Below are 18,300 nucleotides of genomic sequence, written 5' to 3' on the forward strand. Positions count from 1 at the left end.
CCATTTCTAACCATTCTAAGAATAAATGTAGTCTAGCCAGTTTAATTTAGATGGCCTTTGTTTGTTGTTTAATTTTCACAGGCGTTTTAGACAACCCACAAATGACATCTATTCCTACAATCACACAGTGGGGCTGGGGTAGGGGAGCGACCATAAATATTTCTGTGGTTATTTTTCAGAAAATATAATTTGCCACTAGGGATGACTTTTAAAGCTTATATTAGTCATTTTCACTTTTGCATGAATATATTCCTTTCTGAGATGCAATTTTCATAAGAGGGAGAAAACCAGAGTACAAAGCCTTAAAGGAATTGGGAGGGGGAGCATAAAGAAGGAAATGAGGTGCTTACAGAAGTAGAGACAGGTTTACCTACCACCAATCTGGCAGGGCAACCCATAACACCTAAGTGTCTTATGCTCCTATCTCTGTTGATAGAAATGGTGGGTATGCTACTAAAAAAAAAAACCTCTCTGAATTCATTCCATTCTTCATCCAATCCGTTCTTTTCATCCTATATTACCTCTCTCCTTCTCCCAAACCATGCCTTACTGAAGATGTGACTTCACTGCAGGTTAATATGACTCTAATATGGAGAGCTGCATTGCAGAAGGCACTGAAGGGCGTTGTTCAGTTTCACTGGCCCACCTGCAGTTAGTTTCCTCATTCAGTCAGCTATGCAGGGACAACACCTTGGCTTCATGGCCAGCCACAACGTTGACCCAAATTGAGCAATGCATTCCAAAGCCAAACTCATTTTCCTCTCAAACTTGCTCCTCCTCCACCGTTACCTATATTACTAGATTGATTACCATTGAAATGGTTACTGTATTGCTGATCCTGCTCACAGTGCCAGTTGTCGTTGTCTCACGTATCTCACTGTGCACACTGCTGAACCCATGAAAGGCAAGGTGCATGCCAAGAGGCTGGAAGAAGACTCCAGGAGTAGGAGCTGCAGACTTGTTTATTTCCTCCTGGCTAGCACAGGAGCCGTGGAGAAGGCAATGGCACCCCGCTCCAGTACTCTTGCCTGGAAAATCCTATGGACAGAGGAGCCTGGTAGGGTGCAGTCCATGAGGTCACTAAGAGTAGGACACGACTGAGCGACTTCACTTTCACTTTTCACTTTCATGCATTGGAGAAGGAAATGGCAACCTACTCCAGTATTCTCGCCTGGAGAATCCCAGGGACGGGGGAGCCTGGTGGGCTGCTGTCTATGGGGTCCCACAGAGTCAGACACGACTAAAGCGACTCAGCAGCAGCAGCACAGGAGCCGTAGCAACAGCCACAATCTAACCTCACATAACATAACATAACCTCTCTGCAGTCTCAAGGCCTTCTCAGATGGTGCTTACATAGGCGCACCACACAAAGTAGCCTGTGACCAAGCGAGTACCTTGTGGTTTCAAATGTGCAATGCTATAAGTGATCTCAACTGCTACATATTCATTATTCACAAAATGTGGGACGAGAGAGCCTGACCACGCCTTCTTAGCTAATTTGTTCTTTCCCTACAGCTAACTGCTGCTGCTAAGTTGCTTCAGTCGTGTCCAACTCTGTGAGACCCCATAGACAGCAGCCCACCAGGCTCCCCCATCCCTGGGATTCTCCAGGCAAGAACACTGGAGTGGGTTGGCATTTCCTTCTCCAATGCATGAAAGTGAAAAGTCAAAGTGAAGTCACTCAGTCGTGTCCGACTCTTGGCGACCTCATGGCCTTGGCTATGACTCATGGCAAGAGTACTGGAGTGGGGTGCCATTGTTCTTTCCCTACAGTTACTCAGAAGAAAAACTTGAAAATCATCCTTTATATGCTTTATCATCTTATACAGCCAAGTAATTAGGAACTCTACCAGTTCTAAATCTCAAATCTCACTCGAATCTGTCCGTTTCTCTCAGCTCCCTCAGCCACTACCATTTCTTACCAGGGTGACTGAAATAATTCTCCCAAGTAGGTCTCTGCTTTCAAATTTACCTCCTTTCAATAGTCTCCACACAGTGTCCAAACAACAAAAAACATGAATTAAGATTATGTGAAACTGAAACTTCCCTAGTGTTCCAGTGGCTAAGACTCTGTGTTCCCCATACAGGGGCCCAGGGTCTGATCCTGGTTCAGGGAACTAGAATCCCACATGCCTAAACTAAAAGATCCTGCATCAGCAACTAAGACTCAGTGCAGCCAAATACATATTTTTAAAAAGATTATGTGAAACTCTCATTTAAAACTGACATCTCATGACCTTCAAGTAAAAGGCCTGCCCCAGCAGCTGCCCTCCTCTCCAGCCCTTGTCTCACCTGTCTCTGGAGATTTTTTTGGTCCCTTCAATGAATCTGGCATTTTGTGCCTCAGGGCCCATTCTGCCTGAAGAAGGTCTTCTTATGAAGTCTATCTAAGAAGCAGCTTTTAGGACTTCTCTGGTGGTCCAGTAGCTAAGATACTGTGCTCCCACTGTAGCAGCTTGGGTTCAATCCCTCATCAGAGAACTAGGTTCCGCATGCTGCAACTAAAAATCCCATTTGCTGCAGCACAGTCAAATAAATATTTAGTCTTTCCTACTTAGCAAGCACTAAATAAATACTATGACTTAGATGATTCAGTCCTAACTTTAATTGATTTATGATACATTTTCAGTTTTTAATCAAGCATGTATAAATTAAAATTTAATCTATTTTCCTAAATGATGCAGATTCTAATCACTTTCTCCTGTTTTTTAAAAATTTAATACTGGAAAATTTAATTCCAATCTGGTGTGATAGAAAGGGCAGAGAGGACATTTGAACCCAGGTGGACTTGAGCTCAAATCCTCACATGTGATAATTAGGTAACTGAAAAATTGCTTAACCTGAGACTCAGTTTGAGGAAATCTACAAAATGAAAGAAATACAATCATCCCTCAGTATCTGTGAAAGATTGATTCCAGGAGAATTGAGAATAGTAAAATCTGCAGATGGCTTAGTTCCCTATAAAAATATATTTTCATATAACAAACCTATGCACAGCCTTCAATGTACTTTAAATCATAAGTATAAGATCTCTTATAAGACCTAATACAATCGTCACAACACAAATTCTGCTTTTGGAAAATTTCTGGAATTTTTTTCAAATATTTTCCATCTGCTGTTGGTTGTATCCATGGATGCAGAACCAGTGGATAACAGAGGGCCAACTGTATTCAATTTGCAGAGTTGTAAAGATTAAATGAAACAGCATGAATTAAAGGGTCAAATATAATTCTCATGTGTGCCCTTCAGTCAGTCATTTCAGTCACTCAGTCATGTCCGACTTTTTACAACCCCATGGACTGCAGCACACCAGGCCTCCCTGTCCATCACCAACTCCCGGAGTCCACCCAAACCCATGTCCATTGAGTTGGTGATGCCATACAACCATCTCATCCTCTGTCATCCCCTTCTCCTACCTTCAATCTTTCCCAGAATCAGAGTCTTCAAATGAGTTGGTTCTTCACATCAGGTGGCCAAAGTATTGGAGTTTCAGCTTCAGCATCAGTCCTTCCAATGAATATTCAGGACTGATTTCCTTTAGGATGGACTGGTTGGATCTCTTTGCTGTTGAAGGGACTCTCAAGAGTCTCCTCCAACACCACAGTTCAAAAGCATCAATTCTTTGGTGCTCAGCTTTCTTTATTGTCCAACTCTCACATCCATACATGACTACTAGAAAAATCATAGCTTTGACTAGATGGACCTTTGTTGGCAAAGTAATGTCTCTGCTTTTTAATATGCTCTCTAGGTTGGTTATAACTTTTCTTCCAAGGAGTAAGCGTCTTTTAATTTCATGGCTGCAGTCACCATCTGCAGTGATTTTGGAGCCCTCCAAAATAAAGTCTGTCACCGTTTCCACTGTTTCCCCATCTATTTGCCATGAAGTGATGGGACCAAATGCCATGATCTTAGCTTTCTGAATGTTGAGTTGTAAGCCAATTTTTTCACTCTCCTCTTTCATCAAGAGGCACTTTAGTTCTTATTCACTTTCTGCTATAAGGGTGGTGTCATCTGTATATCTGAGGTTATTGATATTCTCCCAGCAATCTTTAACTTGTGCTTCATCCAGCCCAGCATTTCTCATGATGTACTCTGCATATAAGTTAAATAAGCAGGATGACAATAAATAGCCTTGACATACTCTTCTCCCTATTTGGAACAAGTCTGTTGTTCCATGTCCAGTTCTAACTGTTGCCTCCTGACCTGTATACAAATTTCTCAAGAGGCAGGTCAGGTGGTCTAGTATTCCCATTTCTTTAAGAATTTTCCATAGTTTGTTGTGATCCACACAGTCAAAGGCTTTGGCATAGTCAATAAAGCAGATGTTTTTCTGGAACTCTCTTGCTTTTTCAATGATCCACTGGATGTTGACAATTTGATCTCTGGTTCTTCTGCCTTTTCTAAATCCAGCTTGAACATCTGGAAGTTGTTCATGTACTGTTGAAGCCTGGCTTGGAGAATTTTGAGCATCACTTTGCTAGCATGTGAGATGAATGCAATGAGTGTGGTAGTTTGAACATTCTTTGGCATTGTCTTTCTTTGGGATTGAGATGAAAACTGACCTTTTCCAGTCCTGTGGCCACTGCTGAGTTTTCCAAATTTGCTGGCATATTGAGTGCAGCACTTTCACAGCATCATCTTTTAGGATTTGAAATAGCTCAACTGGAATTCCATCACCTCCACTAGCTTTGTTTGTAGTGATGCTTCCTTAGGTCCACTTGACTTTCCATTCCAGGATGTCTGGCTCTAGGTGAGTGATCACACCATGGTGATTATCTTGGTCGTGAAGATCTTTTTTGTACAGTTCTTCTGTGTATTCTTGCCACCTCTTCTTAATATCTTTTGCTTCTGTTAGGTCCATACATTTCTGTCCTTTACTGTGTCCACCTTTGCATGAAATGTTCTCTTGGTATCCCTAATTTGGGCCCTTAGTAAACTATATTCTTCCTCTTTTAATTAACGTCTTATATATCTCTGAATAGACATCTTCACAGGCAATATTTTTATATAAACACACAAACACCTATTCACATACCATAAAGATCTTCAAAATTCAACAGATACTTAGATACAATGTTGCATGCTGTTTGGGACACTGGAGCAAAGCCTAAGTAATTAAATCTCTTACAAATTTAATGATATAAATGGCCTCAGCCACTGGCCATTGAAGTTATTCTATTTCTGGGAATAAAGGAGACAGGTTTATTTGCAGTATCCCATGCTTAATCATTAGTATTAAATGAATTAGGACCAGAACTAATCAAAGAAGCAAACAGCTGATTACTGCTGTTTTGTTGAAGAAGTAATTGATGTTCACACAGGTTAAAGCAGCCCAAAAGGCCCCAAAATAAATGGCACAGCTCTTTTTCTCCCTTTATAGCTTGTTTTCAATGGTCTTTAGTCTGTGATTACTTAAATATTCATTTATTTCAGAAGCCTTTTTGTGCAAATCCCAATTAAAAAACCGATCACGTTCTTAATAAATTGGGCTAACAACTTCTTTCAAAAGAAGAAACAAGTAAATTGCAATGTTTCATTTCTAAAATTTGATTTCCTATGACTGTATAGGCAGTGAATTCAGTTAAAATCAGGAAAGCCTCATAAATTTACTCATAGTGATTGATTAATAGAGGAAGATATATCTGTGATATGAAGAATCTTTCTTTGTTCAATAATACTGTCTTCTAAGTTTTTCCACATACATTTTGCACTCATTTGTTTACTCAGTATAACTAGAGTGACCCTACAACTTACAATTGTATCTGTAATTGGTGACCCACTTGCATTTTACCATCTGGCTAGAAATATTGATATAATTAGCACATATCTTTCTTTTGGCCTTTCAAAGGGGCATTACAATCACTAAATTTAAATTCTAGTGGTGAACCACAGAGGGCGGAATCCTTCCGACTAATTATAAAACAATCCCTTTTTTTGCTTATTCTGAAAGTCGACCACAGCATGGAGTTGGCATGGAATCTAAATGTGAGATATTATTCATTTGATGCTGATCACATTTGCACCCACCCTTGCACATTAGAGATATTCTTAAACAGTTCATACTCCTAAAGCAGAATTCAGTAGTTGTGACAAGGCATTGTCTGACCTGCAAAGCTTAAAAGATTTAATAACTGGCCCTTTATAGAAAAATTTTGTTGACATTTTTCTGGATGATCTAGACAGTCTAGATATAAGTGAAAGAATGTGTACCAGTACAAGCTGAAAGGACATGAATATAAAATATATAAAGAAATATCATTGATAGAAATTAATAATTAATAGAAAGCAGTACAGTAAGAGAACAAAATTTTTAGAATGACACCTAGAGATTTAATGCTGTGTTAACTAAGGGAGATAACATGAATCCAGGAAGTTCAGGTGAGGAGGTTAATACAGAAAGGGAGAATATGATCATCAATTTACTTAGAGGTAGTTTACATTTGAGGATACTTATATCCAAATAAGGAGAAGGAAATGGCAATCCACTCCGGTGTTCTTGCCTGGAGAATCCCAGGGACGGGGGAGCCTGGTGGGCTCCCGTTTATGGGGTCGCACAGAGTCAGACACGACTAAAGCGACTTAGCAGCAGCAGCAGCATATCCAAATAAAGATAACGCATGTAACTTCAGTGACTAGGAGGAAAAGGGGCTAAAGAGAAAAACTAGGGAGTGCCTGTGTGTCAGAAAAAGAAGATATGGAACCTGAAGGTGCTCACACAACCGAAAAAAAAGTTCCAAATTTTTATCAATACCTCCTTCCTACGAATTGTCAAGTCTGCACATCATTTCTCTCATCACACTTCATACTTCTTACATGGTGATTTTGCTCATCTCTATGCAACACAGTGCACTGCCATACATTGACATTTTCTAAAAGTATTATTACTTAGAAGAAGTGAATAGCCCTTCTTGTTTTCAAATTTATGTGCTTTATCCAACAGACTGGGCCTAATAAACATGGCTGTATTAGAAAAGGGGTTCAAAGATGATGTGAGTCAAAGACTAGAGGGGCTCCAGGCAAGGAGGTTAGCATTTAGGAATAAAGAATTTAGAAGTACTTTAAAGCAAAAGACAACCACAAATGTTAAAAAAATGCTTTTTAATTTGTAACCAAAAGGATCATTAAGTTGATGTAATTTTTCTTTTACTGGAGTATTCAAAACAATTGTAGGCAATATGCCTTCAGCAACATGATTACTGAATAAAAGTTGAGATGGACGGCAATTGTAATTTGTGTGAAATTTATACTTGAGTTTAAAGTTCTTTAAACTTTCATAAAATTATAAACTAATAATAATTCCCCAAATTGGAAATCAGATAACTTATTTTAATACAATTCAAAATTAAAGTACAATTGCTTATACAACAATGAATAAGGACAAGTTTCCAAGTCAGATGTCAAACTGAAAATTCAAATATAAACAGAGGAAATGTAAACAGTTATAAAATATCAACAGTTATAAATGTTACTTACTTACAGAAAGGCTATTCAAATTTTGGTCTATGAATGATTTGTGACTCATTCAAAATGAAAGAAAGAACTTGTGCCAGAATGGAAATCTATTATGTCACTAATTGGCTATTTCTTTTATAACAAGACTTTCTTGATAAAGGAAGCAGTGTGCTGATTTATATTCTGGCACAGGTGCCTTATCTCATTACAACCTGGAGAACAGGTCCTGCTTACTTTCTTTAAAGTGCCGTGATAATTTTACTGCTCAGAGTTAGGTTACTTTTAGTGTGGGGGGAAAAAGTTGAAATGACACATGATTGTCAGCTATACCCCTTCTATTTTTAATCCCATTGATCCAAAGATCCTAACCAAAAAGCAAATTATACTTTATAAACTCATCACAATATAACATTAATCTTCAGATGATTACTGACATCTATTCACCTCTGAGGGGATCTCCATATTCCCACTTCAGTGAAATATATCAACCGTTTTGATTAACACTTGCTTTCAATCTTGCGGGAGGAAAGTACGAATTATTTTATAATTATCAAGAAAAAATTTAATAAGTAATAGTTATTTGTGAATAAGTTCCTCTAAAAATTAGTTTATTTTCATATATCAATCAGAGAAAATTTTAAGTTCATCTTTATGAAAAAATTGAATTTTTATACTGTTTGGGCAACAACTAGTTGCTTTTATAATGAAAATTGGTAGGGAAAAAGGTATGGAAATTTATAACCCTGTGTATTCTATTAACTAAGGGGAAACAGATAAACTATTTTAAGATTCCTCAGAATAAAAGTAATTAGCATAAAATATTTTTTAAGAAACAGTTTATAATTCAAAACCCAAACATTGCTTGATTTTTAGTATGGCATAATTCCTCTGGAAATTAAAAAATATAATATGGTCTTTTGTAAAAGTAATAATTTCCTCTTTCTCCAATGACTTACTAAACTTTACCTGCATTAGCTTAATACTGAAGGCAAATAAATGGACAACCAACGATTCAGAAAAAACTCATCAGTTTTAGATATACAGAAGCCCAATTAGCTTCTGCAGTGACTAGTTTACTGAACCAATAACTACTTCTTAAGGAAGTTAAATGTATATTTACATGTCTTAAGATGATAGCTTCTTCAGCACCTAAGCTGAGTGCAATATACTGGAGGGAAGAATCTCTAACAGAAAGTTGTCTAAGGACTTATTTCATCTATCTATACATATATACATACATCTATACAAACACATTTACACATATACACACACACAAGCAGAAATAACTTTTCCTTCAATAAATGTTGAAGATGTAAAAGGAATTCTCCATTTACCTAAATAAAGCAATCTGATGGTTATTTAAAAGTTTTTAAGTTATTTGGAATCTCACAAAATTTCAAGAAGTCTTTCTAGAATAACATATAATTCAAAGGGAAAAAAAACGCAAGGATTTCTTTTGACAAAACCGAATTTCTTTTGACACAGTATTATGGTTGCAAAGTTATAGTTATCTTAACTTGATAACATGAGTTTAAATAGTCTCCAGGTGGAAAGTCATCAAAAATTACCCAATAGGAGTCAATCCCCACCCCCTTAGGACTGAACATAGTCACTGGCCTCCCATAATTCTGCTGTCCTTGGACTGTTACTTGCAGTGGCCCCAGCGAAACACCATTAAAGGCCACTCTGCTGAGCCTTGTCACACACTAGGAAGAGTTTTTCACAACTTTAGAAGAGCTTGAGGTCATCCTGTTTTATGATCACATTCACCTTGCTACTGCTGACTGGCACTGTGCTAGCAGTCCTAGTGTGCTATGATATGTTTTATGCATACTTTTACAACTCTGAAAGATTAGCTTGTACTCCAAGACTCAGAAGATACTTAAAATTCTGCAAGTTGTGTAAGTCTGTCAGTACTTTCTTCTACATTCAATTAATAAATATGTTTCGTTGACTGAAAATAGAGCACATTCAGTTTCATCTAAGTATCATCTACTCTAGAGAATCTGGAGGACGAAAACCCTCTACACTTGTATAGCTTCTATTCTCCATCCTTCAGACCTTGTTAAATCTGAAGTATGGTGAGAGTGGGCAAAAGACATTTGAGTTAAAAATGATGCCATGCTGTTCTTTTCCCTGTTTTAACTTGTATAGAATATCCCTAATCCAGTTTCTAACCCCTCCTCTGCTCTGGTTAAAGGACCTGTCTCATATAGCAGATCATATGTAATGCAGTTTCAAAATATCCATGACTGAAAAACATTTTCAAGTGTTAAATATCTCGAGCATCTATAGAATAGCTATATATTTATTTAAACTTGAAACTGTTATCCTAAACAAAATTATGTCAATAGAGGCATGGTGTAGGGCTTACCTTGGAGAATCTATTAAATTTAAATGTCTTCATTTTGTTTAGTTTACATCAACCATAATATAACCCAAATCACTTTTTTCCTGATATGGAAGACATTCTGATAAATTCATTTGAACCCAAACTCTTTCATTAACATGTAAACTCATAAGTACAATTTTATTTTTGTTATATATTTAAATATTTTTTGAAGAGTTGATATCTCAGTATAGGGAATGAAATTGTGCTAGTCACTACTAATTGAGCATTCAAACATTTCCCTAAATTCTTCAATGCAAAAGTGCATTTACAATATAAACATGCCATATATGAAGCTACAAACCACAGTCTCATACTGGAGTGGATTTCAGATTCCAGACTCAGTTCAAATGGGGTGAGGAGGAAAGTGCTAACAGAGCAAATCGGACACAAGCTCGTGGGGGCTGGGCAGCGAGTCGTCAAAGCGGAATCTCTTGGACACCGTGCTGCTGTCCTCCGGGATGTTCTCTTTGTCTTCCCGGTCACTGCAGGTGCCATTACAAGAGGGCCTGTGAGTCCTGTCCTCAGAGGACCTTACTGGATGATCCTGACTTTGAGAGGAACTGGAGGTTTCTTCAGGGTGAAACAAGTTTCCAAAGTCCCACTGCTGTAGCCAAGAATGAGAAAGGCAGATTTCGGCTGTTGGTCTTTTCCTTTGAACGAAAGCACCAAGAAAAGATTGAGATCTAAAAATCGGGTTGGAAATGTCTGTAGTTCCATACATTATAGACTTTTAAAAATTTATTCTGAAAATAATACATACCCATAGTACAGGATGGAATAATAATAAGAAAAGTGGAAACCTACAGTTTTAAGTCTGACATGTACTAAAAATTCAATTTATCATGAAGCTAATCTATCTAATCAAAACACTTGGGAACATATTTTAGCCTTGCAAATAAAAATCAGTAAAATTATAAGGACTCTTGGGTTTATAAACCCTTTGAAGGAAAATACATGCAAGTAAATTATAATCTCTAAAATTTTATTCTTAAAACTTTATTCTTAAAAAGTAGTAACACTTAAATCTTGAAAACAGAGACTACTCTTCATAGATGTTTATCTAATATTTTTAGTTTTTAAATTTTGTTTTCTCTTGTGAAAGCACCATGGTCAAATATCACAATATTTCAGAAAGAAAGAAAACTTCAACCTTAACATAACCACCATTATCATTAGAACGTAGGTTTCCTTAGTCTTTGTTTTTATGTTCCGTTTTTATGATTATAAAAAAATTAAGGTGCTCATTACAGAGTGAAAAATATTTAAGAAAACTAAACAGTTTAAAACCATAAACACATAGAATAATCACTATTTCTATTAAATAACCATCTATGAATGGTAGCCTGCCAGGCTCCTCTGTCCATAGGATTTTCCAGGCAAAAATACTGGAGTGGGTTGCCATGTCCTCCTCCAGGGGATCTTCCTGACCCAGGGATCGAACCGCGACTCTTACGTCTCCTGCATTGGCAGGCAGGTTCTTTACCAAGAGCACTACCTGGGAAGCCCAAAATAGAGCTAGTCAGTGTTTGTTAAGACTTGCATTAAGCGTAGGTTTTCTTCTTAAGCAAATAAGGAAAGTGAATCCTCCAGGAGATTAAGTAACTGTCAGAGAGAGAAGATTTGACAAGTAACAAAACCAGGATGCCAGCCCAAGACAGTATATCACAGCTTCTGAGTTACATGCAGTCAAGGCATTTTAAGGTAAAAAGGGCTGACCCGGAGGCTTCCCAGGTGGCTCAGCAGTAAAGAATTCACCAGCAATGCAGGAGACGTGGGTTCCATCCCTGAGTTGGGAAGATCCCCTGGAGGAGGAAATGCAATTCGCTCCAGTATTCCTGCCTGGAAAATTCCATAGACAGAGGAGCCTGGTGGTCTACAGTCCATAGGGTTGCAAAGAGTCAGACACAACTGAGCAACTGAGTACACACATACAGGACTTATCCAGGTAAAGAAAAGGAGGTCAGGTTTTTCTTTTCCTGCTTTGAAGTTGCTAGTGAGTGAGGTAAGAGTTTTAAGACATACTTTCAAGTACCTTCTTTAGTAGGCAAAAAGTATCTGCTGCTTAAAAATTTGACAATCAGTATGTGAACTTGTTATACAACTATGGTTATTTCACTATAAATAATTCATAACAAAGTCTCATCATAACCAGCCATGTATATTATAAATCTTTGGTGTGTGTGTTCAGTTGCTCAGTTGTGCCTGACTCTTTGTGACTCCATAGACTACAGCCCACCAGGCTCCTCTGTCCATGGAATTTTCCAGAATACTGGAGTGCGTTGCCATTTCTTCCTCCACAGGATCTTCCTGACCCAGGGACTGGACCCACGTCTCCTGTGTCTCATGCGTTGCAGTGGATTCTTTACTGCTGAGCCATGAGTTCTTATACTAATCATTTTAAGGAATTTCAGAGGATAGTAGCAGGTTGACAGAAGAGATAACCCAAATCTTCTCTTCAAGATTTCCTGTTATATATTTTATATTTCCTATGTTTGAAGTTATGGACTTGCCATTTAATGATCTCTCATACCATCTCTCTTCCCATTTTACCTGAAACTTGAGAGAGCATGCATCTAATAATTTTATACTGTTTTATATCTTCCTTAATAATCATATGTAATTTATTTTGTAATAGTATTTAAGTAAATTAATATTACTTACTCTGGATTTTTTACTAAAAGGCTCTGGATGAAGTCTGTGGCCAGCTGTGAAACTGATGAAAAAGTTTCTTCCGAATAATCTACATTAACTTGAGAAATATTGAGGTATGTTTCCTGATTATCTTCTCCCACAAATGGGGATGTGTGAGTTAATAACATATATGCTATTACACCAACATTCCTGAAAAAACAAATAACTGAGAAGATGGGAACTTAAAATGTGTGTTAATCTTAAAACATTTATATAAAGTAAAATTGATTCTCAACATATTCCTGTCCTCAAATCTTGTGCAGTTAAACTACAGATTTTAAACTGATTTTCAAAGTTCCCATAGTATACTATTAAAGCTGAAATAATTATGCTGTCTCAAAGTTTGCCTCACAGAAAAAGACTGAGGGAATGCACATGTATGTTATATAAAAATAATGTATTAAATATGTATCATTATATCTACAGTCTGCCCTTCACACAGATACCTGTTTATCAAGTACACCAAGCTGTCCTGAGTGGCATTTCCAAAATGGTGTTCAATGACACAGTAATGATCTGTGAGACATAAATAGGATTCCATACAAACAGAGGCTGCAGGTTTGGTAAAGCACAGTATTGGGCAGACAGATTTCCTTTTACTTGCAAAACTTTTAGAACCATAAATATGTTAATGACAACTCCTGTGTTCAGGAACCAGAAAAAGACCCTACATATATAGCACCTATTTCACCCACTCATTTAGCTACAGGACCCTTTTTTCTTAGCAAATCCATTTCATCCCCCTACATGGCAAACTAAACTCTTCCTCTTGGTCTGATGGAGTCGGTCTGCCACTGTGGTCTCAAGTAAAGTTCTGGTGTCAATGCCATCTCTACCCTGTAATATTCTCTCTGTGACAACCATATAAACTCACAATACCCAAGAAATATACTCTTACAAAACTAAACTTTTAAATGGATCTAATCTCATTTTTATATTGGGTAAATATCTTCCTAGTTCTCCTAGACCTAGATCATATGTCTCCCATCTGGTGCTTGTCTGCTGCTTCCTTCACGGTTATTAAATAGTATTCTATCTTTATTATAGAACATACAGCACAATACTGTGACTATTTTGTTCTTTTACCAGAAGGAGTCTTCCTCCAGGAAAGGGATTTTCCTATTTACTCCTGTACTTTGGCTCAGTGCCAAAGTGTTATTAAAAAGAATGAACAGGTAAATGTTTTCCTGTGGCATAATAATGATACTCAAATAAAATCTTTTAAAGATAGCCTTACTATTTACATTTTGAACCAAAGAACCATAGAATATGTACTAACCAGCTTTTAATAAAGGAATACAAGTAACTAACAAAATCTTACCACATATCTGTTGCTGTGGTAATGGGATCGTAGTTCAGGATTTCTGGAGCTGAAAGAGAAAATAAAATTCAAATTCAATACTGACAAATCTAAAAACATGAAAACTACTTTGCAGTAAACTGGATTTAATTTTAAAGAATTACCAATATATCAGTAGAAATTTAGCACAGTATTTATCATCCTGTGATTGGATGTTTAGATATACCTAATGTTGAGAAAATTATATAACCAGATGGTTCAAAAGCACCAATTATATTCTGGGAGTAACCAGTAGCTATGCAGTATTTTTTTTTAAACGATTAAGATTAACCTCAGAAAAAGCAATTATGAAGAAGTAAAAGCTAAAATCTTTTTACAATTTTAGTTTTATGACTCTGTTAGGAATTAGTTTGAGTTATTTTAATAGAATGATTTCAGTTTTTCTTCTCAGGGTAAATAGACTCATATGCATTCAAAAATGACACTATGAACAAACCAGCTTCCTGGAAGTGCTTTAGATTTTCAAACAGATTAAATATCCCTTTTAAACTATCTAAAACCTCATTTCCTAAGCAATTAATTTTCCACTGTCTCCTCCTTTGCCCACCCCCCACCAAAAAAATTTAATGGTACAACATAAATTGTCTATACTTTATGAACAATTACTATAAATTTCAAATTAGTAGAGTCCAAACTAGTATCTATACTTGAATAACTTTTTAGTTTCACAGTATGATTTCATAACTTCTCCAAGCATAACAGTCTGGTTAATAAAGCCTGTGAGTCACATATATTGTCAGCCTGCATGCACCACCTGCTACCTTTCACATACTTCTGTGAGCTATATTATCTATAATTACAATCATTATTCTAGGACACTGTAGCCTCTATCAGCATTCAGAAGTTAGTAATTTGCTTTGTTTTTCATTTTGGGAAAGTCAGCTCCCTTGCTGAGTAGCACCTGTTCTGTTTACTCGTATCTTTTCAATGCCTGCATAGGGATATCAATATGAGCAACAAGAAAAAAGTGTAAAAAGATTGTTACTACAAATTAAAATACTTTACCATTTATGTGCTGCTTTACAGGACTTAAAAGCATCTTTCATCTCCATGATCTAATTTGTTGATTTAGTACAATATTCCTAGATTATCTAATAATAGATTCTACTTAACACCCTTCTTTTTCAAAATCCTCCTTTTACAACTCTCAGCAAAAACCTCACTAGGACAGAAGTGACATCTATCAAACAAAAAGGCTTCAAATGCAGTAACACTGATTCAGTTTTCCTCTTTTTTCATTTTCTTCTGCTTCCTAACTTTCTTTTTATCTATTTTTCTTTATGTACAAAGCTTTTACACACAAACATTAAACTTATATGTTCAATGTCCTGTAAACTGTGATTGTCTCAATTCATTACAATTCATTTAAATGTGTCAAAACCGAATTTCAATGCACTAAATCCTTGAACCAAATATATCCTGGAGTTACATGCCTTAAAATAGTTCTATATACGTATCACTTATTAATAAATTTCAAAGTAGTATATAAAATAAAGGAAATTCTTACCCAAGTATTCTGGTGTTCCCATGATTTCCCGAAGTTCACATGCATTTCCTATTTTTCGAGACATTCCAAAATCCACAATTTTTATGTCCCCAAGAGGATATATGCTGCTCAATAATATATTCTGTGGCTAATAAAGCACAACAAGAAATGATAAATAATATAAAACAAGAAAAGAATACTAAACTTAAATCAGAGGTAACTTAAGAAGAATTTGTTTAGCTATTAAAGATTTATTGAGTCATCCACTAAACATTTACTGAACTACTACTTAGGAGGAGCCATATAGTCAATGACAAATAAAGAAAAAAAATACACTTCAAGAGTATTCTTGGTTTTAATAAAAAAAGATGGATACACTGATTGATTAACTGATTATGATATACAGAATACTCAGTAGTAAAGACTGCTTAATTCTGCTCATAAGAAAGTTCAAGAAGGCTTTGCAGTAGAGATGATGCTTAAGATGAATCCTGAAGGCTAAACAGAAGCATGCCAATGAGAAAAGTGGTCTAGGGAATAGCACAAAAGAAGGTATGAACAAATAAAAATGCATTTACACCTAGAAAGAGCTAATGGTTCCATACAGTGGTATGGTTCTGTGTCTGACTATTCACAGGATTGTACCTGAGATAGAAAGAGGCATGGGAGGGTATATGAAAAGGAGATCATCCAGGAAGGGAAGAGTCCAGTGTTCAAACAATGAGAGACAATTTGATTCAGATTTCAAGGTTCTTATATGGCTACAGAGGAAGGATAAGGAGAAAGGATAGTAAAACGAGAGGCTGAAGTGGTACCTCAGGGTTTGGGAAGAGGCCTGAATGGTCTGGGGTGGCGTGTGGAGAAAGGAAAAGCCAAAAGACTAAAAGCCTCAAGAGAAAGATGAATGAGTATAATGGGAGCAAAGGAGTAAGGACTAGCAGGTTATCTTCAAGAGGTAGCTAAAAATTAAGTATTTCAGAGATAGTTTTATAAGACAAAAAGTCCAAGATATGGCAATAAAAAGTCCAAGATATGGCGGTAAGAACAGGATGGAGTGACATGACAGTAGCATTAGAACATATGTAATGATGGTTTTTAAAAGCCCAGTGATTAATCTGAGCTGCTCACACATGCAGTCTTCTATCAATCAATACAGAAGTAAGTCCATGTAGCACATGCACAGTCTAGACAAGCATGACCTATTGTTTCCTCTCAATACCAGTCTGCAGTTAGTTGTGCAAAGCAAGAGCAGAGAAGGAACAGAGATGTAGTGGTACTTAAAACTACATTACGTTACCTTTAAATCAAGGTGTACAATGTTATTCTGATGTAGGTAATGAACTCCTTCAAGTATTTGTTTAATGAGTCTGATAATGTCATTTTCAGAAACCATTTCAGCCAACTCAGGTAAACACAAATTGAAAATTTCTCCACCTGCAGCACTGAAATAGAATTCAGAGAATAGAAACTTGAAAAATCATTGATCTAAAAATGGCAACTTTTAAATACTATATACTTTAAAGTAAAAGATATGGCCACCTAAACTTTAATCTCTCTATATACACACATTTAATGGGGGTGGTGGATGGTGCTGGGAGGGATTTTTAAGAAATAAAATAAATTACAAGAATGGTTTAAAGTCTGGGTGCTAGTATTTACCTATGAGTTCAGCTCTGCTCTATTTTACTCATTTATTCATTATATATAAACATACCTGTCATCTGTATATAGATAGATATTTTGATTCTCAAGGCAATCATGTGAATCATGGCTATCATTCCCATTTTACAGATAAAGAAATAAGTACGAAGAGGTGAAATTAAGTGAGAGGGCAGAATCTGAATCTGTATAATATGGATGAGAATCTACATTCTTAACCAATATCCTGCATTGCAGCTTTACAAAGAATAGTTGGGCCCAGAACCCCAATTTTTTTTTCTTTGTTTATAAGAACTGAAAATCTAAAGAATGCCAACAAATGCATAATGAAAAATTCCTAGATTTGGAATCAAATGATTTAAATTTAAATCGTAAATCTGCTATTTGCCAGCAATATAATTTAGGGTCTATCACTTATTTGAGCTTCCTCATCTGTAAAACAGAGATATAACTGAACTCAACAGATTTCTTCCTAAGGACTAAATCTAAATGAATGAAATAAAAACTGTCAGAAATCATGCAAAAAAATCTAGATGGTTATTAATAAAAACTTATAAGGTATATTTGGGAATATCTCAAGTAAAGTCTACTCTACATGATAAATCAGAAACTCATTTATTTCACAGAACACTATTTCCCCACTTTGGTTCACTCCTGTATGCACAGCAACAAAAAGAGTATCTGACACATAGAAGGTACACAGTAAGTGTCTATTGAATGAATAAATAATGGAATAGACAGTCATTCTTCAGAGCAGCTGAAAGTACAATCCATTAGTCTTGGTGACTGTCAAGAGGAAGAAGTATGTCATATATATCTGGAGTCACAAGAAGGAAAAAGAATCAGTGGTCACAAATCTGAATCTCATTGAAAATCATAGGACTGACCCTTCACACTTGCAGGCCATCGGGTCATCTGTACAGAGCATGCCAATTAGAAGCTGCAGGGCTTTGTTGCTTCACACTTTACAGTATTTCAGAGAAATCTGTGGGACAGCTGCTAAGGCACATGTGGTAATGCTTCAATAATGTTTACTTCATATCTCAATGACTTCCAGCCCCCAAAACTCCCAGAAAGTTCATGAGAAACTAACTTCAAGATCTGACTTCAAGATTTCACAGTAAAGACAATCTGAGTATGAAAAATTTACTTTGCTATAAAACATGTAGTAGTGACCTCCAAAGTTAGGTACCGGACGACAACGTTAGAAATTCATTCATCTAAAAAAGAAACTTTAGCTAATATTCAGACTAACATGCG

The 18,300-nt window shown here is 36.4% G+C and overlaps 1 protein-coding gene across 2 annotated transcripts in view; it reads right to left on the minus strand.

Annotated features, from left to right (window-relative positions):
• Window positions 1-7,083: 7,083 nt before the first annotated feature.
• Window positions 7,084-18,300, minus strand: part of STK17B (serine/threonine kinase 17b) — a 30,390-nt gene continuing 19,173 nt past the window's right edge. The window contains exons 4-8 of one of the 2 annotated variants that reach the window (XM_006078131.4): window positions 16,679-16,823; window positions 15,403-15,529; window positions 13,857-13,905; window positions 12,506-12,685; window positions 7,084-10,494 (exon numbers count right to left, since the gene is read on the minus strand). In XM_006078131.4, coding sequence (XP_006078193.1) covers window positions 10,212-10,494; window positions 12,506-12,685; window positions 13,857-13,905; window positions 15,403-15,529; window positions 16,679-16,823 — 784 coding nt within the window. In that variant the 3' untranslated portion in view covers window positions 7,084-10,211. The remainder of the gene's footprint in view (window positions 10,495-12,505; window positions 12,686-13,856; window positions 13,906-15,402; window positions 15,530-16,678; window positions 16,824-18,300) is intronic. The other variant, XM_044936741.1, reaches the window with a different exon arrangement.

Source organism: Bubalus bubalis, chromosome 2 (genome assembly GCF_019923935.1).
Source record: "Bubalus bubalis isolate 160015118507 breed Murrah chromosome 2, NDDB_SH_1, whole genome shotgun sequence".
In the NCBI taxonomy this organism is placed as follows: Eukaryota; Metazoa; Chordata; class Mammalia; order Artiodactyla; family Bovidae; genus Bubalus; species Bubalus bubalis.